We start from the raw sequence: 26,968 nt of genomic DNA, 5'->3' as shown, positions 1-26,968 counted from the left end.
TCTTTCTTTACCACAACAGACCGGTACATCGACCGCATGACTGCAGAAGCTGCACCGATCCATCTGTCAAACTCCCGTTCCATCCTTCCCTCACTCGTGAACAAAACGCCAAGATACTTAAACTCCTCCACTTGAGGCAAGAACTCTCCACCAACCTGAAGTGGGCAAGCCACCGTTTTCCGACTGAGGTCCATGGCCTCGGATTTGGAGGTGCTGATTTTCATCCCAGCCGCTTCACACAGTCGAATGCCTTCTCCAAATCCACAAAACACATGTGGACTGGTTGGGCAAACTCCCATGAACCCTCCAGCACCCTGTAGAGGGTATAGAGCTGGTCCAGTGTTCCACGGCCTGGACAAAAACCACACTGTTCCTCCTGAATCCGAGGTTCTACTATCGGCCGTATTCTCCTCTCCAGTACCCTGGCATAGACTTTCCCAGGGAGGCTGAGAAGTGTGATGCCCCTATAGTTGGAACACACACTCCGGTCCCCCTTCTTAAAAAGAGGGACCACCATCCCAGTCTGCCATCCCAGAGGCACTGCCCCCGACCGCCACGCAATGCTGCAGAGGCGTGTCAGTCAAGACAGCCCCACAACATCCAGAGACTTGAGGTACTCAGGGCGGATCTCATCCACCCCCGGTGCCTTGCCACCGAGGAGTTTCTTGACTACCTCGGTGACTTCAGCCTGGGTGATGGACGAGGCTATGGCTTCCTCAATGGAAGACGTGACGGCGGGATTGAGGAGATCCTCGAAGTATTCCTTCCACCGTCCAACGACCTCCCCAGGTGAGGTCAACAGCTCCCCACCTCTACTGTAAACAGTGTTGGTAGGGCAATGCTCCCTTCTCCTGAGGCGCCGGACGGTTTGCCAGAATCTCTTCGAGGCCAGCCGATAGTCCTTCTCCATGGCCTCACCGAACTCCTCCCAGGCCCGAGTTTTTGCCTCCACAACCACCCGGGCTGCAGTTCGCTTGGCCTGCCGGTAACCGTCGGCTGCCTCAGGAGTCCCACAAGCCAACCAGGCCCGATAGGACTCCTTCTTCAGCTTGACGGCATCCCTTACTTTCGGCGTCCACCACCGGGTTCGGGGATTGCCGCCTCGACTGGCACCGGAGACCTTACAGCCACAGCTCCGAGCGGCCGCTTCGACAATGGAGGTGGAGAACAGTCAAGACTCACTCGGACTCACTCGGACTCAATATCTCCAGCCTCCCTCGGGATACGGTCAAAGCTCCGCCGGAGGTGGGAGTTGAAGATCTCTCTGACAGGAGACTCGGCCAAACGTTCTCAGCAGACCCTCACAGTACACTTGGGTCTGCCAAGTCTGTCCAGCTTCCTCCCCCGCCATCGGATCCAACTCACCACCAGGTGGTGATCAGTTGACAGCTCCGCCCCTCTCTTTACCCGAGTGTCCAAGACATACGGCCGCAGGTCGGATGAAACGACCACAAAGTCGATCATCGACTTATGGCCTAGGGTGTCCTGGTGCCACGTGTACTGATGGACACCCTTATGCTTGAACATGGTGTTCATTATGGACAAACTGTCACTAGCACAGAAGTCCAATAACTGAACACCACTCGGGTTCAGATCAGGGGGGCTGTTCCTCCCAATCACGCCCCTCCAGGTGACACTGTCGCTGCCTACGTGGGCAATGAAGTCTCCCAATAGAACGACGGAGTCCCCAGTCGGAGCACTTTCCAGCACCCCTCCCAGAGACCCCAAGAACGCCGGGTACTCTACACTGCCGTTTGGCCCGTAGGCACACACGACAGTGAGAGACCTATCCCCGACCCGTAGGCGCAGGGAAACGACCCTCTCATTCACCGGGGTAAATGCCAACACATGGCAGCTGAGCTGGGGGGCTATAAGCAAACCCACACCAGCCCGCCGCCTTTTGCCATGGGCAACTCCAGAGTGGTGAAGAGTCCATCCTCTCTCGAGGAGTGTGGTTCCAGACCCCAAGCCGTGCGTAGAGGTGATCCCGACTATCTCTAGTCGGAACCTTTCAACCTCACGCACAATCTCAGGCTCCTTCCCCGCCAGCGAGGTGACATTTCAAGTCCCTAGAGCTAGCTTCCGTGTCCAGGGATCGGGTTGTCGAGGCCCCCGCCTTCGACTGCCGCCCAATCCTCTTTGCACCGGCCCCTTACGGTCCCTCCTGCAGGTGGTGAGCCCACTGGAAGGTGGCCCCACGTCGCTCCTTCGGGCTGAGCCCGGCCGGACCCTGTGGGGGAAGGCCCGGCCACCAGGCGCTCGCATACGAGCCCCAACCCCGGGTCTGGCTCCAGGGTGAGGCCCCGGCTGCGCCATACTGGGCGACGTCACGGTCCTTGATTTATTCTGTCTCATAAGGGTTTTTTTGAACCGCTCTTAGTCTGACCTGTCGCCCAGCACCTGTTTGCCTTGGGAGACCCTACCAGGGGCATATAGCCCCGGACAACATATCTCCTAGGGTCATTCGTGTACTCAAACCCCTCCACCACGTAAGGTGGCAGTTCAAGGAGAGGACTACTAATAATCATATTAACAAAAAATAAAAATAAAAAAGTGAAATAATAAAAAGATAAGACTTTATCTTACTCTAAACCATTGTGAAGAACCAAAGGTGAGAACCAGCAAAACCAGCAGGAGAGTACGGGGGACACGACTGTTGATATAGATAAATATGATAGTAATGATGATGGCGACGATGACGATCACTGTAGTGGAAACTCAATAAAAAAAAAAAATGTTTAGGAATATCCTGGTATCCTTATTATCCACATATGTGTCCTATTACACAGTTTACAAGAAAAATAAAAAAAGTCAGGGTCAGGAGAAGTTCAAAAGCATGTTTTCTTCATTCTTCTCTTTTTTTTCTTTGTATCAAAATAGAACTGGTTTTGATGAACTCCTGGGTGAGAGAAAACTTTCAGCAGCTTTCTTTTCCTATCAGCAATAAAAATACTGACAGTTTCCATTTTGCAGTCATTCAAAATGTCTTTAAGAAAAGTAGTTTCATTAAGAAAATCGTTAAACATTAATATGATTAAGCGCTGGTAAGCACAGAGGTGGTGGTCTGTGCATTTATGTTAAGACATTATGGTGCACAGACTCTACTGTTACTGAAAGTCATTGCTCTGTTCATTTGGAGTATTTGATGATGAAGTACAGACCCTTTATTTACCGAGAGAATTCTCTGCCATTGTTGTGAGTGCAGTGTACATTCCCCCGGATGCTATGCTAAGCTAGCTATGGAGGAACTGCACACAGCTATTAGCAAACAACAGTCTGCACATCCTGAAAGAGCTATCATCGTTGCTGGAGATTTCAACCACTCCAACCTGAGATCTGTACTACCAAAATTTCACGATAATGTCTCCTGCTCTACCAGAGGGGACAAAACACTGGATCAGTTATACACAAACATACCTGAGGCATACGTGGCCATTCCCCTCCGCGACTTGGGTCAGTCTGATCACCTCTCTTTGTTCCTGCTACCCAAATACACACGACAATATGTGCTGGTGAAACCAGCTGTGAGGACAGTAGTGGTGTGGCCAGAGGGAACCATTTCTTCTCTACAGCACCAGTTTCAGCATACTGATTAGAACATGTTTGCTTCAGGGGCCACACTTGACTCTCACACAGACATGGACATTTACACATCATCTGTTTTGGACCATATCAACACGTGCTTTGACAATGTCACTACCGTCATGATGATAATTTTTTTTTTTTTTTTTTAAGAGATGCTGCCTCTAAATGGATTCTAACAAAAAGTGGATTGCAGATGGATTCTGCACTTTCTCACCAACAGACAATCTATCTATCTATCTATCTATCTATCTATCTATCTATCTATCTATCTATCTATCTATCTATCTATCTATCTATCTATCTATCTATCTATCCATCCATCCATCCATCCATCCATCCATCCATCCATCCATCCATCCATCCATCCATCCACCCATCCATCCACCCATCCATCTACCCATCTCATGCATTGTGACTTCCACCCCCCAATCATTACGCTCCGACCATGAAAGCAAACAGAGTGCTGAACGGACAGCGACTACTCAGCACCAGTGTTCTTTAAAGCTAGTGATCACATGGCAGTAAGGCAGGATGGAGGAATGAAACATGGCTGGTGATGAGGAACACAGCTGCCCCCCATAATCCTTGGGGAGTCTGACAAGTATAAAAAGAGACAGAGAGGCATGCATAAGGAAGCTTGTTTCGAACTATGCTACAGAACTTATCTCTCTGTTTTTCCCCACAGGCAGCAGCAGCTCCAGCAGCGAAGACGACAAAACCCTGCCAAGTCCAAATGCACATCTCCCTTGGAAAACCCCAGTTCTGGTCCCTTGGACCCTAACCCCCACCCACGTTTTCACTGTACAAAGAGACTACAATAAACACTTGTGTGCACCCTAATCCAATCTAATATTCAACCTGATGCAGCTGCGAGGTGCTACAGGTAATTAGATTTCTCAATTTCTCCTACATAATGCTGCATCACATAACCAATTTTTTCATTTGCAATTTTTTTATCATTCTGTCATCTGCTCCTATTGTGACCATTCCTGACTTCAATAGACCTTTCAAAATCTAAACTGATGTCTCAAAATGGACAGTTAATGGTGTGAGTGCCCAGGACAAACAAAAATCAGCTTATGCCAGCTGGGCACTGAACCTCACACAGTTCCCAACTTTTATTTGCTTTAATTCTTTAATTCTGACACCATGCATTGTTGTGAATTGAAGTAGCAGACAAACATATCAAACAGAAGGTCAGACAGGTTCTTTATTGGTTTTTCATTGTCAATTCCCACAACACATGACAGTGCATCAGGCTGGTGATTGGCAGATAATGTTCAAATAAAGTTTTGTAAAGAGAATTTTAAACACTTTTTGGAGTTTAGATCAGGCTTTTATTCAGGACCTGGTCGATTCTTTTCATGTGTTTCTGCACCCACTGGAGTTCAGGATCTACACACAACTGATTGCCTTTTTCCAGGGTAAAGCTGCAGATTAGATTTACATCAGTGTAGAACTGAAATAACATCTGAAAATCTAACAAACAATAATAATCATATTACGGACATAAATAATTACTTTTTAATAGGTAATTATATATATATATATATATATATATATATATATATATATATATATATATATATATATATATATATATATATATATATATATATATATAAATAAGCAGGTGAAAACTTACATGACTCCAGGATTTGCACAGTGACGGTCTGTTTCTTTATACTCTGTAATGTTTCTGATAGGGATTGGATTTCTCTGGTATCTGAAACAGCATATTACTACTCCAATTCCATCTGTAAGAAAACATTTCCACATTCAGTTCTGTGATTAAATGTTCAATAATAAGATATGAAGCACTCTTATATATAGTATAAAATGCTACTGCTAGAACTAATAATAATAATTATAGGAACAGATAAAAGAGTTAAAAATATAAGAAAAAATAATAATAACTTGATCTTACTGTGGGTTGTTGTAGAGGACTGAAGGCAGGTGATAAGCAGCACCAGTAGGAGAAATCAATAAAAAATATCATACAATGATTATTTATATATTTTAGTACTTTAACAGTTTTTTTGTGATACAAGCAAAGTCTTGAGTCTGATAAAACAACTAACATTACTTATAGAATGGAGAAAAAGTGGAAAAAGAAGGGATGTGGCAGAAACATGTATTAGATTTACTACATATATCAATGTGTGTCTGCAGAGTCAAAGAATACATCAGATAAATCATCTTCTTTTTTTCTTCTTTAGTAGTTGCCACAGCGGATCATCCGTCTCCATCCCCCCCCCTGTCCTCTACATCTGCCTCTTTCACATCAACTACCTGCATGTCTTCCCTCACCACATCCATGAACCTCCTCCTTGGTCTTCCTCTTTTCCTCCTTCCTGGTGTCTCCATCCTCAGCATTCTCCTACTGATATACCCCATGTCCCTCCTCTGCACATGTCCAAACCATCTCAATCTTGCCTCCCTCACCTTGTCTCCAAAACGTCCTACATGCGCTGTCCCTCTATTAAACTCATTTCTAATCCTGTCCATCGTCGTCACTCTCGACGAACATCTCAACATCTTCAGCTCTGCTTCCTCCAGCTCCACCTCCTGTCTTTTACTCAATGCCACTGTCTCTAAACCATACAACATCTCAGGTCTCACCACAGTCCTATAAACTTTCCCTTTCACTCTCACAGATACTCTTCTATCACAAATCACTCCTGCTATCACTCTTCTCCACCCACTCCATCCTGCCTGCACTCTTTCCTTCACTTCCCCAGGTACCTGAACTCCTCCACCTTCTCCACCTCTTCTCCCTGCAACCGCACCCCTACACTGCCATCCCTCTCATTCACACACATGTACTCTGTCAAGGTATGGACATTTTTGGGATTGCTTTTGCCTTTGCCACCAGATGCCGCCACAGGGCCCCTATCCCCTACTCCCTTCTCCCTTACTCCCTAGCCCCTAGCTGTATAATGTCTCCCACCTGCTCCTTGTTAATGTTGTCTAATGATTTCATGAACTTTTTTAATAATAAAATTGAAAACATCAGGCAAGAAATCCAGACAGTTAATATAAATTCTAATTATTTCACAAGTAACCCTGTAGACAGCAGTGTAACTATAACAGACAATCAACTACAAAGCTTCACTTCTATTCCTGAGAATGACTTAATTTCATTAATTCCCTCATCAAAATCATCAACCTGCATTCTCGATCCCTTGCCTACACGTTTCTTTAAACAGATCATTCCAGAGGTAATTGAACCTGTTAAAAAATAATAAACTCTTCCATTAGCACTGGTTTTGTACCTAAATCCTTCAAACTGGCAGTTATCCACCCCCTAATTAAGAAACCTGACCTTGACCCATGTCAGCTGTCCAACTACAGACCAATATCAAATCTCCCCTTTATCTCCAAAATTTTTGAAAAGGTTGTAGCACAGCAGTTCTGCTCACACCTACTTATGAATAAAAATGTTTAAATGTATCAGTCAGAATTTCGGCCTCATCATAGCACAGAGACGGCGCTAGTTAAGGTGGTAAATGACCTGTTATTGGCCTCTGATCAGGGTTTTGTCTCCTTACTTGTTTTGCTCGACCTACCTGTCCAATCGTTACCATTTCGTAGATTTAAATGGAGAGCTATCCAGGATAATGCTAGTAAATTATGGCGTGCCACAAGGGTCAGTTCTGGGACCCCTGCTTTTTACAATATACATGCTTCCATTAGGAAATATTATTAGAAGGCATGGAATTAGCTTCCATTGTTATGCTGATGATACCCAGCTATATATTTCATCCAAACCAGGCGATACAGCTCAATTAGCTCGCATAACTGAGTGTGTTGAAGAAATAAGAGATTGGATGACCCATAACTTTCTGCTATTAAATTCTGATAAAACGGAGATTTTGCTCATCGGCCCAAAAAATAGTACACAGAAGCTCCAGTATCTCAGCCTGCATTTAGACTGTTGTTCTGTAACTACTAGTTCAACGGTAAAAGACCTGGGAGTTATTTTAGACAGCAACTTATCTTTCAAAAATCACATCAATCAAGTTACAAAAACAGCCTTCTTTCACCTTAGAAATATTTCTAAGCTAAGAAATATGTTATCTATATCTGATGCAGAGAAGCTCGTCCATGCGTTTATGACCTCTAGAATAGACTACTGTAATGCATTACTAGGTGGATGTCCTGCATCATTAATAAACAAGCTTCAGTTAGTTCAGAATGCAGCAGCAAGAGTTCTTACTAGGTCAAGAAAATACGATCATATAACCCCAATCTTATCGTCCCTACATTGGCTTCCTATTAAGTTTCGAATAGACTACAAACTACTGCTACTCACTTATAAAGCACTAAATGGTTTGGCTCCCATGTATCTATCCAGTCTCTTAACACGCTACAATCTGTCACGCTCCCTGAGATCTCAAAACTCTGGGCTTCTAGTAGTTCCTAGAATAGCAAAGTCCACTAAAGGCGGTAGAGCATTTTCACATTTAGCTCCTAAACTCTGGAATAGTCTTCCTGACAGTGTTCGGGGTTCAGATACACTCTCCCAGTTTAAGTGTAGATTAAAAACATATCTTTTTAGCAAAGCCTACACATAACACACATCACACACATCACATCACAACCTTGTGCTCCAGAATATATGATTACATGCACATTATCAACTTGTGCTGTTAATATCATGAACAGCAGCTACGCTAATTCCTCTCCACTGCTTCTCTTTCTCTCCCCATCCCGAGGCATCCTGAGGTTTGGCCAGCTCCAGTCACGTCCCACCTCGTGAAGATTATGGACCTATGGATGATCATGGAGAAGTAAATGCCGAGTGTTTAAAGGCCCTGGCATGGAGAAGCTGATGCTGGATCTATGATGATCACAAATTGTTCTGTATTGTTGAAAGATTTATGACCAAACTTTTGATGTCACCCATATGAGGATGGGTTCCCCTTTGAGTCTGGTTTCTCTCAAGGTTTCTTCCTCATATCATCTAACGGAGTTTTTCCTTGCCACTGTCGCCACGGCTTGCTCATCAGGGACAAACGCACACCATTCACCTTCACTGTTGTTTTCTGTAAAGCTGCTTTGAGACAATGTCTGTTGTGAAAAGCGCTATACAAATAAACTTGACTTGACTTGACTTGACCTTAGTGCAGCTTGTCACACCATTGATCATCATCTCCTGCTTGCTAGACTTGAGAACGTTGTTGGAATAAAGGGAACAGCTCTCTCTTGGCTCAGATTATGCAGCATCTCTGAATGGTGTTTCTGTTTCAGCATGTACGGCTGTCAAAGACCTTGGTGTGATTATTGACCCGAGTCTTTCCTTTGAGTCTCACGTGAATAATAACACCAGGATCTCCTTCTTTCACCTTAGAAATATTGCTAAAATTAGAAATATGATGTCGTTACAGGATGCAGAAAAACTAGTTCATGCTTTTGTTACTTCTAGATTAGACTACTGTAACGCTTTACTGTCTGGGTGTGCGAGTAGGTGCATAAATAAGCTTCAGTTAGTTCAGAATGCAGCAGCAAGAGTCCTCACTAGATCTAGGAAATATGACCACATCACCCCTGTTTTAATCAGTCTACACTGTCTCCCAATTAAATCTTGCATTGATTATAAAATACTACTACTGACGTATAAAGCACTTAATGGTCTCGCACCGCAGTATCTGAGTGAACTTCTGTACCAGTATGATCCTCCACGCCTACTTAGATCAAAAGGTGCTGGCTATCTGTTGGTTCCTCAAATAATGAAGACTACAGCAGGGGGCAGATCTTTTTCTTATAAAGCCCCACAGTTATGGAACAGCCTTCCAACCAGTGTTTGGGACTCAGACACAGTCTCAGTGTTCGAGTCGAGGTTGAAAACTTATTTATTTAGTCAAGCCTTTAATCAGTGGAGTTTTTTTTTTTTTCTTAGGTAAAGGCTCAGATCTGGGGGGATCATGGATATAGAGTGTTTGGTGAACTGGGATATTTGTATGCTGTCGTCTCCTCACATTCACACGTTCACTCGGGTTTGTTGACGGTGGTGTGGTGGGTCCTCTCTTATCCCAGAGATCCCTCATGTCTGTTTTACCTTCTGGTTCTCCCTTTTATTTATGCTGCCATAGCGAGTCTTGCCGGAGTCCAAACTGCACAGTGACTTTAACTTTCATACACCAATAAGGACACTTAATAATCCATATCCTTCTCTTCCCGTCACCCTCTTCTCTTTTTCTCTCTCTCTCTCTCTCTCTCTCTCTCTCTCTCTCTCTCTCTCTCTCTCTCTCTCTCTCTCTCTCTCTCTCGGTCGAGTTAAACATGCTCCTGAGGCTCCAGTGACCACTGTTCCTGCCCCTCTCCCCTCCGTGGATCTTCACACTTCTGTGCAGCTTGGGACGGTCTCTCATTAACACCTTGGGCGGTTCCATGTAATTCCGGAGTAGAACGGGTGCTTTGAGGATGGATTGGACTGTAGTTAATGTCAACAGTCTGCTACACTGACTAAGGAATACCTTTCGCTTCTGATCATCATCACTGCACCCCGCAACATTGTATATCTGCTTCAAATGGACATTTGGTGCAACCCAGATAAGGATGGGTTCCCTCTTGAGTCTGGTTCCTCTCAAGGTTTCTTCCTTATGCCATCTCAGGGAGTTTTTCCTTGCCACAGTTGCTCATCAGGGACAAACATACTTACAAAGAACATATTTACGTTTAATCACCACATTATCTGTGTAAAGCTGCTTTGAGACAATGTTCATTGTTAAAAGCGCTATACAAATAAAAATGAATTGAATTGAATTGAGTCTATTTAAGTTTGCCCTTTTGGCTTGGACTTTGTTGGTTCATTATATTTGTCGTTACCTTTGTTGCAGTACAGTTGTCGGTGTATTTGACCTTATTCTTGTTGTATCTTCTTTCATGATATTGTTCTTGGTATTTGTCTGTCTTGATTCTAGCATTTTAAACTGGATATGTGTGGGTTTGTTTTGTTCTGTTTGGTGAGTGTATTTCTATTTTGTTTTATTTCTTTGTCTGCTGTTTTCTTGAGTTTTCCCAAGCCTTTCTGCTCTCATGAGTTTTTCCTTGCCTTCTGGTTTCTCCTGTTTTCCCTAGTCTCCTAGCTTCTCCTGCCTACTCTAGTCTTCCTGAGTCTCCTGGCTTTCTTCTTCTCCCGAGTCTTCCCAAGCCTTTCTGTTCTTCAGAGTTTTCCCAGGTCTCCTGTCTAGTCTGTTCTCCTGAGTTTTCGCTAGTCTCCTGTCTTTTCTAGTCTTCCCTAGTCTCCTGTCTTCCCGAGTTTTCCCAAGCCTTTCTGTTCTTCTGAGTTTTCCCAAGTCTCCTGTCTTCTCAAGGCTCCTGGCTTTTGTGTTCTCCAGGGTTTTCCCTAGCCTCCTGTTTTCTCTAGTCTCTAGGCTTTCCCATTCTCCCGAGTTTTCCGCAAGCCTCCGGTCTTCTCGAGTCCCTAGTTACCGCCTGTCTTCCTCAGTTTCTTCTTCCTGTTTAGTCATCTCTTATTTGTATTTGCCCTTGTTTATTTTGTATTGTTAAACCCACTCTGCCTGTGATATTTTTGGTCCTCTTTTCTCAAGCTGTTTTTGGGCTTATGATTTTTCATTTAAGAATCATGCCATTGCATATCTTGAGTGCGTGTACCTCCACCTCTCCAGGATCTTCTCCACCTGCTCCCTACTCTCACCACAAATCACAATATCATCCACAAACATCATAGTTCGTGGAGACTCCTGTCTGACCTCACCAGTCAACTTGTTCATCACCACTGCAAACAGGAAACAGCTCTGAGTCGATCCTTGATGCAGTCTAACCTCCACCTTAAACCAGTCTGTCGTTCCTACTGCACACTTCACTGCTGTCACACTGTCCTCATACATGTACTGCACCACCCTCACATACTTCTCTGACACACCAGACTTCCTCATACTATACGAACATCAGATAAATCATACAAGTATCAATTTATGTTTTAATAAATAATTATATATATATTTTCCTCCTGCTCAACTACAGAAAATGTACATTTTGCATGGAAATGAATTACCTGTTGGAGAGATGATGTAACAGATGTTTGAGGTTTGTTCAGGCTTTCATTCAGGATCTGGTCAAGTCTTTTCATGTGGTTCTGCACCCACTTGAGTTCAGGATCTACACACACATGATGGCTGTTTTCAGGGTGAAGCTGCAGAGCAGAGAGAAGATTTACATCAGTGTAGAACTGCAATAAAATCAGTTTTAATTAAGTTTTAATATACTACATAGTAATAGATTAATGTTTTACAATAATACACCAACAGAAGCATAAAACAATAATGTACATAAAATAATGACCTTTATTAAGTGATTATATATAAATAATAAATAGGGGGTGAAAACTTACATGACTGCAGGTTTTACACAGTGATGCTCTGTTACTTTATACCCTGTAATGAGTCTGATAGGGATTGGATTTCTCTGGTAAGCTAAACAGCATGAGTCTGGTACATTTGAGTCTGTAAGAAAACATTTCCACATTCAGTTCTGTGATTTAAATGTCAATAATAAGATATTAAACACTTTTATTTCCAGTATAAACTGCTACTGCTAGTACTACTATGAATAATAATTATAGGAACAGAAAAAAATAGTAAAATATATAGGAAAATAATAACTTTATCTTACTGTGGGTTGTTGTAGAGGACTGAAGGCAGGTGATAAGCAGCACCAGTAGGAGAAATCAATAAAAAATATAATACAATGATTATTTATATATTTTAGTACTTTAACAGTTTTTTGTGATACAATCAAAGTCTTGAGCCTAATAAAACAACTAACATTACTTATAGAACGAAGAAAAAGTGGAAAAAGAAGGGATGTGGCAGAAAAAATTACTAGATTTAATTTATATATATATACATACAGTGGAACCCCGGTGTACGGGAATAATTCGTTCCCCGAAATCTGCTTATGCTCTCATATGCTCATACTTGCAAGTTAATTTTCCATAAAAATGTATTTAAAGCATTTCATTAATTCCCAAACCTCAGGCGAGTACTTATATTAGCCCTTAAAAATGTTTTCTGCTAATTTTGACACAAATATACTTGCAACAAATTTGAAACATAAAAAGTAATACATTTTTATGTGTACTGTACTGTACCTACATGTTGTGGTAGTGGTTAATAGTGAGCGGGAGATGATGTTGCTTGGATGGAACCAAACGTGGCGAAATAATTTTAATACATGTTCTACAAGGCACTCGTACACCAGGGTTCCACTGTATATTCCTCCTGCTCAACTACAGAAAAGGTACATTTTGAATTACCTGTTGGAGAGATGATGTAACAGATGTTTGAGGTTTGTTCAGTCTTTCATTCAGGATCTGGTCAAGTCTTTTCATGTGGTACTGCACCCACTCAAGTTCAGGATCTACACACATGACGGTTGTTCTTCAGGGTGAAGCTGCAGAGCAGAGAGAAGATTTACATCAGTGTAGAACTGCAATAAAATCAGTTTTTAATTAAGTTTTAATATACTACATAGTAATAGGTCAATTTGTAAAGTTTTAATATACCAACAGAACCATAAAACAAAAATGTACATAAAAGACCTTTAAATGACCTTTATTAGGTGATTATATATACATTAATAAATGAGGAGGTGAAAACTTACATGACTCCAGGTTTTGGACACAGATGGTCTGTTACTTTATACCCTGTAATGACTCTGATAGGGATTGGATTTCTCTGGTATCTGAAGCAGCATGAGTCTGATACATTTGGATCTGTAAGAAAACATTTCCACATTCAGTTGATTAAATGTTTAATAATAAGATATTAAACATTTTTATATTCAGTATAAAATGCAGGTCTGATGTATCTGTTAAACTGTTTCTGAATCCTGGATCCTGATTGGTTGCCAGGTGTTGATTAATTCTGTAGAACAGCAGCTCTGACAGTAGTGCAGGTTTATACTGTATTAATGCTCTCGTTCTGATACCTCATTGTCTCTATACACTACTACTATTACTACTACTACTACTACTAATAATAATAATAATTATAGGGACCGAAAAAAAAAAGTTACAAATTGAAAAGCTTTATCTTACACTCGGCCTTTATGAAGAACTGAGAGCAGGGGAGAACCAGCAGAACCATTAGGAGAAAACGAGGGATCATGACTGATGATGATGATGTGATGATGATGGTCACTATGTGAATAGTATGGTATAACACAGATGGTATAACGCAGATATCCCCTTATTCTTCAGAGTCCAGGCCTTAATGAGTCAGAGTTGATCAGAGTAAAGTTAATAATAAACAGATGTTTATTGACCACTAGTTTTGCACGTCAGTGACAAAAAACCTTCTGGATTTTCATTATTAAGTTCTTCAACAGCCAACTCTAAGATGATTTAGGGTCATTAATGATAATTATCATGTGAGGAAAATGTTAGCTGAAGTAAAACTGTAGTAAATAATAGAGGAATTGTGAGCAGTTAACATCCTGAATCATATATTTTAAAGAGTAAATTTCAGTAAAGCTCCCAAACACTGTTAGATTCAGTGTGAAGATAGAGATCCAGTCAGGATCCAGTCAGTAAGTGTTAAACAACACAGAGTATCTCAAAGAACCAGTTTCACTTGAACTTACCTCAGGATTTTTACATGAACTGATTGAATGTGTCTGAATGCTGTTATTTCCTTTTATTTATTTATTTTTTAACTCCAACAGATTTAACCATTGCTGCAAAACTAAAGAGAAACAAATGCACTGGAAACATACAGGCACAGCTAACTTCCTCTTTCCTTCTTCTTCCTCTTTTCTTCTTCTTCCTCTTTTCTTCTTCTTCTTCTTCTTCTTCTTCTTCTTCTTCTTCCTCTTCTTCTTCTTCTTCTTCTTCAGTGTTCTCACAGTGTTTTATTGCCATCTATTGGACCACTTCAGACCACAGACTTACTCAAACTCTCCTATATGTTGTTCCATAAACCTAAAATTGTCTTTAAAATGACATTTAACCAGTTTTCCTCAAACATTACATCAGCATTAATCACATGTATCCACTTAAAAACCGTCACTAATATTATTATTGTCTCTATAAAGTATAAAATGTTCAACTGTATTTAAAGTATATTTTGAGCACATGTAGAGATTATAATATCGTTTGGATAGATCTCGGATGTCTTCATTGTGTTGAAGTTTACACAGAAGATCATATTTATATACTTCCACTAGTATGAAGAATTATAACCTTAAATCCAGGAATGTTTATTAGAAACTGTAAGTTATGAATGACTTTGTAAGTCACTCTGGATAAGGGCAAATGTAAATCCAGTCAGTAAATAGTAGTCAACACCGAGTCAAGTCAAGTCAAGTCAAGTTTATTTCTATAGCGCTTTTCACAACAGACATTGTCTCAAAGCAGCTTTACACAAATCAACAGTTAAGGTGAAGAAGTGTATTTATCCCTGATGAGCAGCCATGGTGACTGTGGCAAGGAAAAACTCCCTTAGATGTAATGAGGAAGAAACCTTGAGAGGAACCAGACTCAAAAGGGGAACCCATCCTCATTACATGATTACTGGAGTATAAGATTATAAGTAAGTCTTATACAGTCTATATGGTTAGTAGCTCCTAGTTTTATGAGCTCAACATTTGTGATTATCACAGATCCAGCATCAGCTTCTCCATGCCAGAGCCTTTAAACACTCCAGGAGGTCCAATGTCAAAACTCCACACATGTAGCGGGACTTGTACTTTAATTTACTTCAGGATTTAACCATCAATACATGAATAATAATGTTCAAAATGTTCTACTGCATATAAAATATATTTAGAGTCCATGATGAGAGGATTAGATTGTTTGGATAGATCTTAGATGTCTTTATTGACGATTTAACAGTGTTTTACTGCCATCTGTTGGACTGGATTGTGGTCAAAGATATTGAATATTTCCTTCAGATCCCTTCTAAAGTTCATGAAAACCTTTAAAAAGTGCTTCAACTCCTGTTCCTCTGAAGCTTCTTCTCTCTGTGTGATAATAAATCTATTTATTTATTTATTTATTTATATTGATCTAGATATTCATCTATGTATTATGTTCCACCACAGTTTCCTCTAGGTCCTGATACTGATCACATCCAAGCGACTTCCGGATTTTGTTCCATGATCTTTAATTAGATCATTCCATGCCAGAAAAAAAGCATTTACTCTTTGCTTATGGGGATGTGATTCTTTGTTCTGTCATATTTCAAAAGTCAAGTGAAGTGTGGAGTACAGTAGTTAAGAAATTAGACATCTGATTGGAAGGTATAAATGCTAGACCCTTCAACAAGGTCAATAACCTTCAAGAGAATTTTTTTGTTCAAAGGAGCTATAAATAAATGATATAAGTTAAATCACCCATTGCTGGTATAAAACTGGTGTTCTCCCAGTACACATGCACCAATTCCTGAAAGAGGAGTTTGCAAGAGACCAACCCAGAACATACCTAACATAGAAACAGTATTTTAAGAAGAGATTATTCGGAGAAGCAAACAAGTTATAAATGTGCTTTGCTTTGCACAGTAGGTATTATTACATCAGAGCAGATACATGCGTATATTTAATATCTAAAAAAAAGTGTCCTGTTTGGCATGACATTTATTTTCTTTAAGCCACATGTTAAGCTAATTCAAAGTAAGACACTTTAAATGTGTTGAATGAGTCTATGCTGATGGTTTTCTTCACCCAACCCACCTCAGGGTCCCCACAAATTCTATATCCTTTTCTTATTGTAAGCCTGTAAAGGAAAGAAGATAAAGTAAATCATAGGGAATATGTAAATCAGCTGATTTCAGTATTTAAAAAAAAGAAGCAGGTCGTTCAGAATTCAAGGAAGTGTACAATTGAATTTAGTTTCTTCGTCAACGATGACGTTCGCTACAAGCAATGTTTTTTTTTGTGGAACTCAATACAGCACAAATCTGCTCTTTTTGCATCTGTAAAAAAAAATCTGTAAATCTTCTCATTTATTTTAGACCAAAGACCAAAGTTATATTAAAAGTCATGAGGCATTTTTTAATGATCTACATGAGCTGTCTTCAACTGTTCAGGAATTTGATGGTGGAATCTTGAACCAGTGCAATAGATACTTTTTCACAGCAGTTATTTTGATAGCAATGACATTATTTAGGGTTCTATTTACTAATATGCTGCTTATATTCTACTAAAGATATATATATATATATATATATATACAGTGAGGAAAATAAGTATTTGAACACCCTGCTATTTTGCAAGTTCTCCCACTTAGAAATCATGGAGGGGTCTGAAATTGTCATCATAGGTGCATGTCCACTGTGAGAGACATAATCTAAAAAAAAAATAATCCAGAAATCACAATGTATGATTTTTTAACTATTTATTTGTATGATACAGCTGCAAATAAGTATTTGAACACCTGAGAAAGTCAATGTTAATATTTGGTACAGTAGGCTTTGTTTGCAATTACAAAGGTCAAACGTTTCCTGTAGTTTTTCACCAGGTTTGCACACACTGCAGGAGGGATTTTGGCCCACTCCTCCACACAGATCTTCTCTAGATCAGTCAGATTTCTGGCCTGTTGCTAAAAACACGGAGTTTGAGCTCCCTCCAAAGATTCTCTATTGGGTTTAGGTCTGGAGACTGGCTAGGCCACGCCATAACCTTGATATGCTTCTTACAGAGCCACTCCTTGGTTATCCTGGCTGTGTGCTTCGGGTCATTGTCATGTTGGAAGACCCAGCCTCAACCAATCTTCAATGCTCTAACTGAGGGAAGGAGGTTGTTCCCCAAAATCTCGCAATACATGGCCCCGGTCATCCTCTCCTTAATACAGTGCAGTCACCCTGTCCCATGTGCAGAAAAACACCCCCAAAGCATGATGCTACCACCCCCATGCTTCACAGTAGGGATGGTGTTCTTGGGATGGTACTCATCATTCTTCTTCCTCCAAACACGTTTAGTGGAATTATGACCCAAAAGTTCTATTTTGGTCTCATCTGACCACATGACTTTCTCCCATGACTCCTCTGGATCATCCAAATGGTCATTGGCAAACTTAAGACGTGCCTGGACATGTGCTGGTTTAAGCAGGGGAACCTTCCGTACTATGCATGATTTCAAACCATGACGTCTTAGTGTATTACCAACAGTAACCTTGGAAACAGTGGTCCCAGCTCTTTTCAGGTCATTGACCAGCTCCTCCCGTGTAGTTCTGGGCTGATTTCTCACCCTTCTTAGGATCAATGAGACCCCACAAAGTGTGATCTTGCATGGAGCCCCAGTCCGAGGGAGATTGACAGTCATGTTTAGCTTCTTCCATTTTCTAATGATTGCTCCAACAGTGGACTTTTTTTTACCAAGCTGCTTGGCAATTTCCCCGTAGCCCTTTCCAGCCTTGTGGAGGTGTAAAATTTTGTCTCTAGTGTCTTTGGACAGCTCTTTGGTCTTAGCCATGTTAGTAGTTGGATTCTTACTGATTGTATGGGGTGGACAGGTGTCTTTATGCAGCTAACAACCTCAAACAGGTGCATCAATTTAGGATAATAAATGTAGTGGAGGTGGACATTTTAAAGGCAGACTAACAGGTCTTTGGGTGTCAGAATTCTAGCTGATAGACAGGTGTTCAAATACTTATTTGCAGCTGTATCATACAAATTAATAGTTTAAAAATCATATATTGTAATTTCTGGATTTTTTTTTTTAGATTATGTCTCTCACAGTGGACATGCACCTACGATGACAATTCCAGACCCCTCCATGATTTCTAAGTGGGAGAACTTGCAAAATAGCAGGGTGTTCAAATACTTATTTTCCTCACTGTATATATATATATATATATATATATATATATATATATATATATATATATATATATATATATTTTTTTTTTTTTGTTTTGTTTCAGAAAAGACATTATGTGACAATATGTATATATATCAGTAGTGGGCCATGCATTTGGTACCTGGACCTTCAGTGTGGACGTACCTGACTTAATCCACCTTATAATACCACCACTATCACATAACAATTATAGAAAGCAATAATACAATACAAAAATGCAATATAACAACACTAGATAGACATTTCACATCTGGAGGTGAAAACCATTTTACTAAAACAACAAACCCAGTTAAGACTCCAAACCTCAACACTACAACCACAACTGTGCACCTACAACATCTGGAGCAGTTCAGAACCAATATTTGTCTAATAACATTACAAAAACTTAAAAAATGTAAATAAAATACAACCTACAAACCAGAGATGCAGACTCTTTCCCAGCTTCGGAGTTGGCCGACCTCCTCACGATGTCTAGCTTTTCTTCAAAATTTATTTATAAGTATGTCCAAGACCAAATCAATTTCTCTTTCTCCGTAGGCGTAATCCTCAGATGTATTAACGTGTGCCGAGCTACAGATGTGTTTTAACAGTCGAAATCGGCTGTAACAGTTTCCCTTTGAAAGAAAAGAGGACAGAAAAATGCTAATGTTATTGTGGGCCAGCTAGCTGCCCTGTGAGACGAATATAAAATCTGATTGGTAAAAGAAACAGACCCATTCATAATATTCTCTATAGTAAAAAAGGCCAGCAGGACTGACTTTAAAGACCCTGGGCAGATTAGATTGACATGGCTGGACAAAGAGGCTAAAATCTAAATGGACAAATAATCTAACATCCGCCTACAAGTACTGGAAGCAGTGCAGTCAAGAAAAATGCTACGAAATAAAGAGAATAAACAGTTGGGAGTTAATTAATACAATTTTATGGACTAATATTAAAATTTAGGTTGTTAATATAGATCAGTGCTTCTGATAGTGTTTAGGACAGCAGAGAAAACTTTGCTGGCCCTGACCGCTCACCACTGATATATATATATATATAGGTCCAGGACATTTCATCCCTTGTGTGTTGGAGGGCAGTTGTTAAATGTCAAGGAGAAGGTATTCAGAAAATTCAGGAGGCAAGATGACTGAAGTTTGTTAGATGGGAGGTTGAAGTCACCAAGAACTGTCAGAGGGGTTCTGTCAGAAGGGAAAGTACTGAGCAGTGTGTCCATCTCTTCTACTAAGTCTCCAAGGGGACCAGGAGTGCGGTAGATGACAATGACGAAGAGGTTGATTGGAGAGGTAACTGAAACTGCATGGAATTAAAAAGAAGACATGGTTAGATGAAAGAAAGGGAGAGGTGTAAAACACCATCTCCGTGACAACAGTAAACCCATACCACCGCCTCTACTGGATTCTCTTGGTGAATGAGAGACAGCATAGGCAGACGACAGAGCAGCTGGTGTAGCACTGTTCTGTGGGGTTATCCAGGTCTCAGTAAGTGCCAGAAAGTCAGCTTTCCTTACAGCAGACTGAAAATTCCTACCACCACTGTTTGAGACTGAGAAAACAGAGAAGGATAGATGAGGTTACTGGCAATGTGACCTCTGTTCTGTGGATGAGAATGTCTGTGTCTGTAAGAGGTTACTACAGAGATGGCTTTAAGACACACGATTGATCTCCCAATTTGAAATACTGTATATGTATGAAGTTTAAGAACCCCCACACACAGCCCACACTCTCTTCAAACTGTTGCCTTCTGGTTTGCCCTATAGAGCACTGTCCTGCAGGCTATACTCAGCATGAACAATTAAAATATACATAACTACACATTGTCCATCAAAACTGACACATTTACACAGAATCCAATGGTCTATTTATAAACTGCACACTTGTAAATTGTAAATTGTACTTCTCCTGCACTGGAAGCTCCTGTCACCAAGTCAATTTACTTGTGTGTGTAAACATACTTGGTAATAACGCTATTTCTGATTTCTGATTCTGAAATGTATTTTATGCCAGCTTGTTTTTTTAGAAGCAGCAGTCTAGCAACACTTAAACCATGTCAGCATATATATATATATATATATATATATATATATATATATATATATATATATATATATATATATATATATATATATATATATATATATACAGTGAGGAAAATAAGTATTTGAACACCCTGCTATTTTGCAAGTTCTCCCACTTAGAAATCATGAAGAGGTCTAAAATTGTAATCGTAGGTGCATGTCCACTGTGAGAGACATAATCTAAAAAAAAATCCAGAAATGACAATGTATGATTTTTTTAACTATTTATTTGTATGACACACCTGCAAATAAGTATTTGAACACCTGAGAAAGTCAACGTTAATATTTGGTACAGTAGTTTTTGTTTGCAATTACAGAGGTCAAATGTTTCCTGTTGTTTTTCACCAGGTTTGCACACACTGCAGGAGGGATTTTGGCCCACTCCTTCACACAGATCTTCTCTAGATCAGTCAGGTTTCTGGCCTGTCACTGAGAAACACGGAGTTTGAGCTCCCTCCAAAGATTCTCTATTGGGTTTAGGTCTGGAGACTGGCTAGGCCACACCAGAACCTTGATATGCTTCTTACAGAGCCACTCCTTGGTTATCCTGGCTGTGTGCTTCGGGTCATTGTCATGTTGGAAGACCCAGCCTCGTCCCATCTTCAATGCTCTAACTGAGGTAAGGAGGTTGTTACCCAAAATCTCGCAATACATGGCCCCGGTCATCCTCTCCTTAATACAGTGCAGTCGCCCTGTCCCATGTGCAGAAAAACACCCCCAAAGCATGATGCTACCACCCCCATGCTTCACAGTAGGGATGGTGTTCTTGGGATGGTACTCATCAATCTTCTTCCTCCAAATACGTTTAGTGGAATTATGACCCAAAAGTTCTATTTTAGTTTCATCTGACCACATGACTTTCTCCCATGACTCCTCTGGATTATCCAAATGGTCATTGGCAAACTTAAGACGTGCCTGGACATGTGCTAGTTTAAGCAGGGGAACCTTCCGTGCCATGCATGATTTCAAACCATGACGTCTTAGTGTATTACCAACAGTAACCTTGAAAACGGTGGTCCCAGCTCTTTTCAGGTCATTGACCAGCTCCTCACGTGTAGTTCTGGGCTGATTTCTCACCTTCCTTAGGATCATTGAGACCCCACGAGGTGAGATCTTGCATGGAGCCCCAGTCCGAGGGCGATTGACAGTCATGTTTAGCTTCTTCCATTTTCTAATGATTGCTCCAACAGTGGACCTTTTTTCACCAAGCTGCTTGGCAATTTCCCCGTAGCCCTTTCCAGCCTTGTGGAGGTTTACAATTTTTTCTCTAGTGTCTTTGGACAGCTCTTTGGTCTTGGCCATGTTAGTAGTTGGATTCTTACTGATTGTATGGGGTGGACAGGTGTCTTTATGCAGCTAACGACCTCAAACAGGTGCATCTAATTTAGGATAATAAATGTAGTGGAGGTGGACATTTTAAAGGCAAACTAACAGGTCTTTGACGGTCAGAATTCTAGCTGATAGACAGGTGTTCAAATATTTATTTGCAGCTGTATCATACAAATAAATAGTTTAAAAATCATATATTGTGATTTCTGTATTTTTTTTTTAGATTATGTCTCTCACAGTGGACATGCACCTACGATGACAATTTCAGACCCCTTCATGATTTCTAAGTGGGAGAACTTGCAAAATAGCAGGGTGTTCAAATACTTATTTTCCTCACTGTATATATATATATATATATATATATATATATATATATATATATATATATATATATATATATATATAGTTCCCTGGGGGAACGAGACGCTGTGTTGAAACACATTGGGAATGCGACTCCGGTCATCCCTCCACAGGTCTGGTCAGGACCTTTTGGCCGAAGCTCTCTTTCTGGAGATGACAGTCCTCAGATCTACCACCTCACTGGGCTTTGACCCAGGGCGCCGCGCGGGATCCCGCACAGAGGAGAGCACATCGCGACGCTCTGTCTCTTGGCGGTAAGAAGTGTTCGGTTGAGGTTGGCACAGATGTGTCTCTTATAAAGCTCCACTGTAAACATGGACATGCCTTCCGAATAGGGTTTGGGACTCAGACATAGTCAAAGTCTCAGGAGCAGATCTGGAGGAATCATGGTTATCGAGTGTTTGGAGAACTGGGATATTTGTATGCTGTCGTCTCCTCACTCTCACACGTTCACTCAAGTTTGTTGACGGTGGTGTGGTGGCCTCTCTAATTCCAGAGATCCCTCATGTCTGTGTTATCTTCTGGTTCTCCGGAGTAACACAGGATGGATTTGGACTGTAGTTAATGTCAACAGTCTGCTACACTGATTCAGGACTACAGTTTGCATCTGATCACCATCACTGCACCTCAACATCGTTTATCTGTAATAAATGGACATTCGGTGCCACTCAGATGAGGATGAGGTTCCATCTTGAGTCTGTTTCAGGTTTCTTCTTTATGCCAACTAAGGCTGCTTTGAGACAATGTCCACTGTTAAAAGCACTATGGACAAAAACAATAAAAATTTATTTGAATTGAATTATTGGCAGAAAATTGGCAGTGATGTGTGTAGATGTTGTTTGGATCATTTTAATTAAACTTTCAGTTCATTCTTATTTTAGATGAGACCTGCAGATGAGCTTCCTCTGATATTTTTGGTCTCTTATTTAAAGTGGAACTTTCTATCACACACACACACACACACACACACACACACACACACACACACACACACACACACACACACACACACACACACACTTCTGTAACAGCTATATAAACTGAAGGGGATCTGCATAAATATCATTTTGTTCACTTCGTGACCATCATCATCATCATCACCACCATCATCCTCATTATCATCAGTCATGATCTCTCGTGGTCTCCTGCTGGTTCTGCTGGTTCTCACCTGCCTCCAGTCTTTTACAATGGCCCAGAGTAAGAAAAATATTATTTTTGTTATTTAAATATAGTTATAATTATACTTATTATTATTATTATCATTATTATTATTATTATTTATAGCTCTATCATGATCGCCAAATGTTGAGCTATTTTATGAGTTGCTCAGTAGCTCCCAGTAACGGGTTATAAACATATTCAGTGTTTACAGTAAAATACTGAGTGACTGAAAAAGTTACTGTTACAGTCTGAAGTTGATTAGTTTTCCAAGATTCTTTATTTTATCTAAACTATAGCATTTTTTAGCATTATAATATTTTATGCTATGTTAGATTTACAAAAAAACCCCCAAAAAAACCCAAACAAACAGAAAACAGTGCTGACACTGGTGACCTCTTCCATCCTTTTCACATAAAAATCTCTTAAGTGAAAACGTCACCATATCAACAATTACACGTTTCTAATATGTTTCTGCTTTAGACACGTATCAGAACGAGCGCATTAATTCAGTATAAACATGAACTACAGCAACAGATACATCAGACCTGCATTTTATACTGAATATAAAAGTGTTTAATATCGAATTATTGAATATTTAATCACAGAACTGAATGTGGAAATGTTTTCTTACAGACTCAAATGGACCAGCAACATGCTGCTTCAGATACCAGAGACCTCCAATCCCTATCAGAGTCATTACAGGGTATAAAGTAACAGACCATCAGTGTACAAAAACTGCAGTCATGTAAGTTTTCACCTCCTCATTGTTCTTTTTATTGATTGTAATGAATAATAATAAAAAGTGATCATTTTCATGTGCATTATTATTGTATAATTGTGTGTAATATAATATAACTGTATATAATGGTGGAGGTTTGGAGTGTGTGTGTGTGAGATTTTCAGATTTTTTTGCACTTCTACACTGATGTACATCTTCTCTCTAATCTGCAGCTTCACCCTGAAGGACAACCGTCAGGTGTGTGTAGATCCTGAACTCGAGTGGGTGCAGAAACGCATGAAAATAATTGACCAGATCCTGAACAGATCTGAATCGAATGTTTAAATAGTAAAAAATTTTTTTTAAACCAGATAAATCATCCTGGGCTAAAAAAAAGTGGATTTTAAATTAAAGTTTTTTTATTCTTTGCCTCTGCGCACACACACACACACACACACACACACACACACACACACACACACACATAAATATATATATATATATATTAGTTATATAGTTTTCTGAACAGGCACCAATACAGAAAAATACTTTGATTATATTCAATAAAAACCTGTAAAAGTATTAATGTGACTGTATTATAAGATGTTTTTGTGTATTGTTTATTTTTGTGTATTAATGTAGACACAGTAAAGGTTGTGTAAGTGGACATCTATATAATACAAACCCGATTACAAAAAAGTTGGGACACTGTACAAATTGTGAATAAAAACAGAATGCAATGATATGAAAGTTTCAAATTTCAATATTTTATTCAGAATACAACATCGATGACATATCAAATGTTTAAACTGAAAATGTATCATTTCAGGGGGAAAAATACGTTGATTTTAAATTTCATGGCATCAACACATCTCAAAAAAGTTGGGATAAGGCCATGTCTCCACTGTGTGGCGTCCTCTCTTCTTTTTATAACAGTCTGTACATGTCTGGGGACTGAGGAGACAAGATGCTCAAGTTTAGGAATAGGAATGTCCTCCCATTCTTGTCTAATGCAGGCTTCTAGTTACTCTGTCTCAGGTCTTCTTTATCGCATCTTTCTCTTTATGATGCGCCAATTGTTTTCTATGGTTGAAAGATCTGGACTGCAGGCTGGATCCTTCTTCTACGCAGCCATGATGTTGTAATTGATGCAGTATTCAATTCAATTCAATTAATTTTTATTTGTATAGCGCCTTTAACAATGAACATTGTCTCAAAGCAGCTTTACACAGATAATGTGGTGATTTAAAGTAAATATGTTCTTTGTAAGTATGTTTGTCCCTGATGAGCAACTGTGGCAAGGAAAAACTCCCCGAGATGGCATAAGGAAGAAACCTTGAGAGGAACCAGACTCGAGAGGGAACCCATCCTCATCTGGGTCGCACCGAATGTCCATTTAAAACAGATATACAATGTTGCGGGGTGCAGTGATGATGATCAGAAGGGAACTGTATTCCTGAGTGTAGCAGACTGTTCACATTAACTACAGTCCAATCCATCCTCAAAGCTCCCGTTCTTACTCCGGAATTTCATGGAACCACCCAAGGTGCTGATGAGAAACTGTCCCAAGCTGCACAGAGTGGCCTCCAGTCGAAGAGAACACTATCCAGAGGCAGACCTGGACGAAGTGGGAAGATCCACGGAGGGGAGAGGAGCAGGAACAGTGGTCACTGGAGCCTCAGGAGCATGTTTAACTCAACTGAGAGAGAGAGAGAGAGAGAGAGAGAGAAAGAGAGAGAGAGAGAGAGAGAGAGAGAGAGAGAGAGAGAGAGAGAGAGAGAGAGAGAGAGAGAGAGAGAAGAGGGTGACAGGAAAAGAAGGATATGGATTATTAAGTGTCCTTATTGTTGTATGAAAGTTAATGTCAATGTGCAGTTTGGACTCCGGCAAGACTCGCTATGGCAGCATAACTAAAAGGGAGAACCAGAAGGTAATACAGTATGTGGTCTGGCATCATGTTGGAAAATGCAAGGTCTTCCCTGAAAGAGACGACATCTGGATGGGAGAATATGTTATTCTAGAACTTGGATATACCTTTCAGCATTGATTGTGATTTAACAGATGTGTAAGCTGCCCATGCCACATGCACTCATACAACCCCATACCATCAGAGATGCAGGCTTCTACACTGAGCGCTGAGAACAACTTGGGTTGTCCTTATCCTCTTTAGTCCGGATGACATGGCGTTCCAGTTTTCCAAAAAGAACTTTAAATTTTGATTCATTTGACCACAGAACAGTTTTCCACTTTGCCACAGTCCATTTTAAATGAGCCTTGGCCCAAAGAAACGCCTGCGCTTCTGGATCATGTTTAGATATGGCTTCTTTTTTGTTCATAGAGTTTTAGCCGGGGACGTCGAATGGCACGGTGGCTTGTGTTCACCGACAATGTTTTCTGAAAAAATTCCTGAGCCCATGTTGTGATTTCCATTACAGTAGCATTCCTGTATGTGATGCAGTGCTGTCGAAGGGCCCGAGGATCACAGGCATCCAGTTTGGTTTTCCGGCCTTCACCCTTACGCACAGAGATTGTTCCAGATTCTCTGAATCTTTGGATGATATGATGCACTGTTGATGATGAAAACTTCAAACTTTTTGCAATTTTTCTCTGAGAAACTCCTTTCTGATGTTGCTCCACTATTTTTTGCTGCAGAATTGGAGGAATTGGTGATCCTCTGCCCATCTTGACTTCTGAGAGACACTGCCACTCTGAGAGGCCCTTTTTATACCCAATCATGTTGCCAATTGGTCTCCAGCTGTTCCTTATATGTACATTTAAGTTTTCCGGCCTCTTATTGCTACCTGTCCCAACTTTTTTGGAATGTGTAGCTCTCATGAAATCCAAAATGAGCCAATATTTGGCATGACATTTCAAAATGTCTCACTTGTAACATTTGATATTTTATCTATATTCTA

General features: G+C 40.4%; 1 protein-coding gene and 1 long non-coding RNA gene across 2 annotated transcripts in view; one reads left to right on the top strand and one right to left on the bottom strand.

Moving 5' to 3' along the window:
* Positions 1–14,346, bottom strand: part of LOC310725940 — a 39,452-nt gene extending 25,106 nt beyond the window's left edge. Inside the window, exons 1-3 of the long non-coding RNA XR_014533576.1 lie at positions 14,197–14,346; positions 13,652–13,822; positions 13,216–13,327 (exon numbers count right to left, since the gene is read on the bottom strand). This is a non-coding gene — a long non-coding RNA (uncharacterized lncRNA). The remainder of the gene's footprint in view (positions 1–13,215; positions 13,328–13,651; positions 13,823–14,196) is intronic.
* The window catches only part of LOC310725914 (C-C motif chemokine 8-like), a 37,089-nt gene extending 12,657 nt beyond the window's left edge, over positions 1–24,432 (top strand). Inside the window, exon 6 of the mRNA XM_083541070.1 lies at positions 24,287–24,432. Within this exon, the coding sequence (XP_083397196.1) occupies positions 24,287–24,398 (112 nt within the window). The 3' untranslated portion in view covers positions 24,399–24,432. The remainder of the gene's footprint in view (positions 1–24,286) is intronic.
* Positions 24,433–26,968: the final 2,536 nt, after the last annotated feature.

Source organism: Silurus aristotelis (assembly GCF_946808225.1).
Source record: "Silurus aristotelis genome assembly, chromosome: 5".
Lineage (NCBI taxonomy): Eukaryota > Metazoa > Chordata > Actinopteri > Siluriformes > Siluridae > Silurus > Silurus aristotelis.
This window is presented reverse-complemented; position numbering and strand designations above follow the sequence as displayed.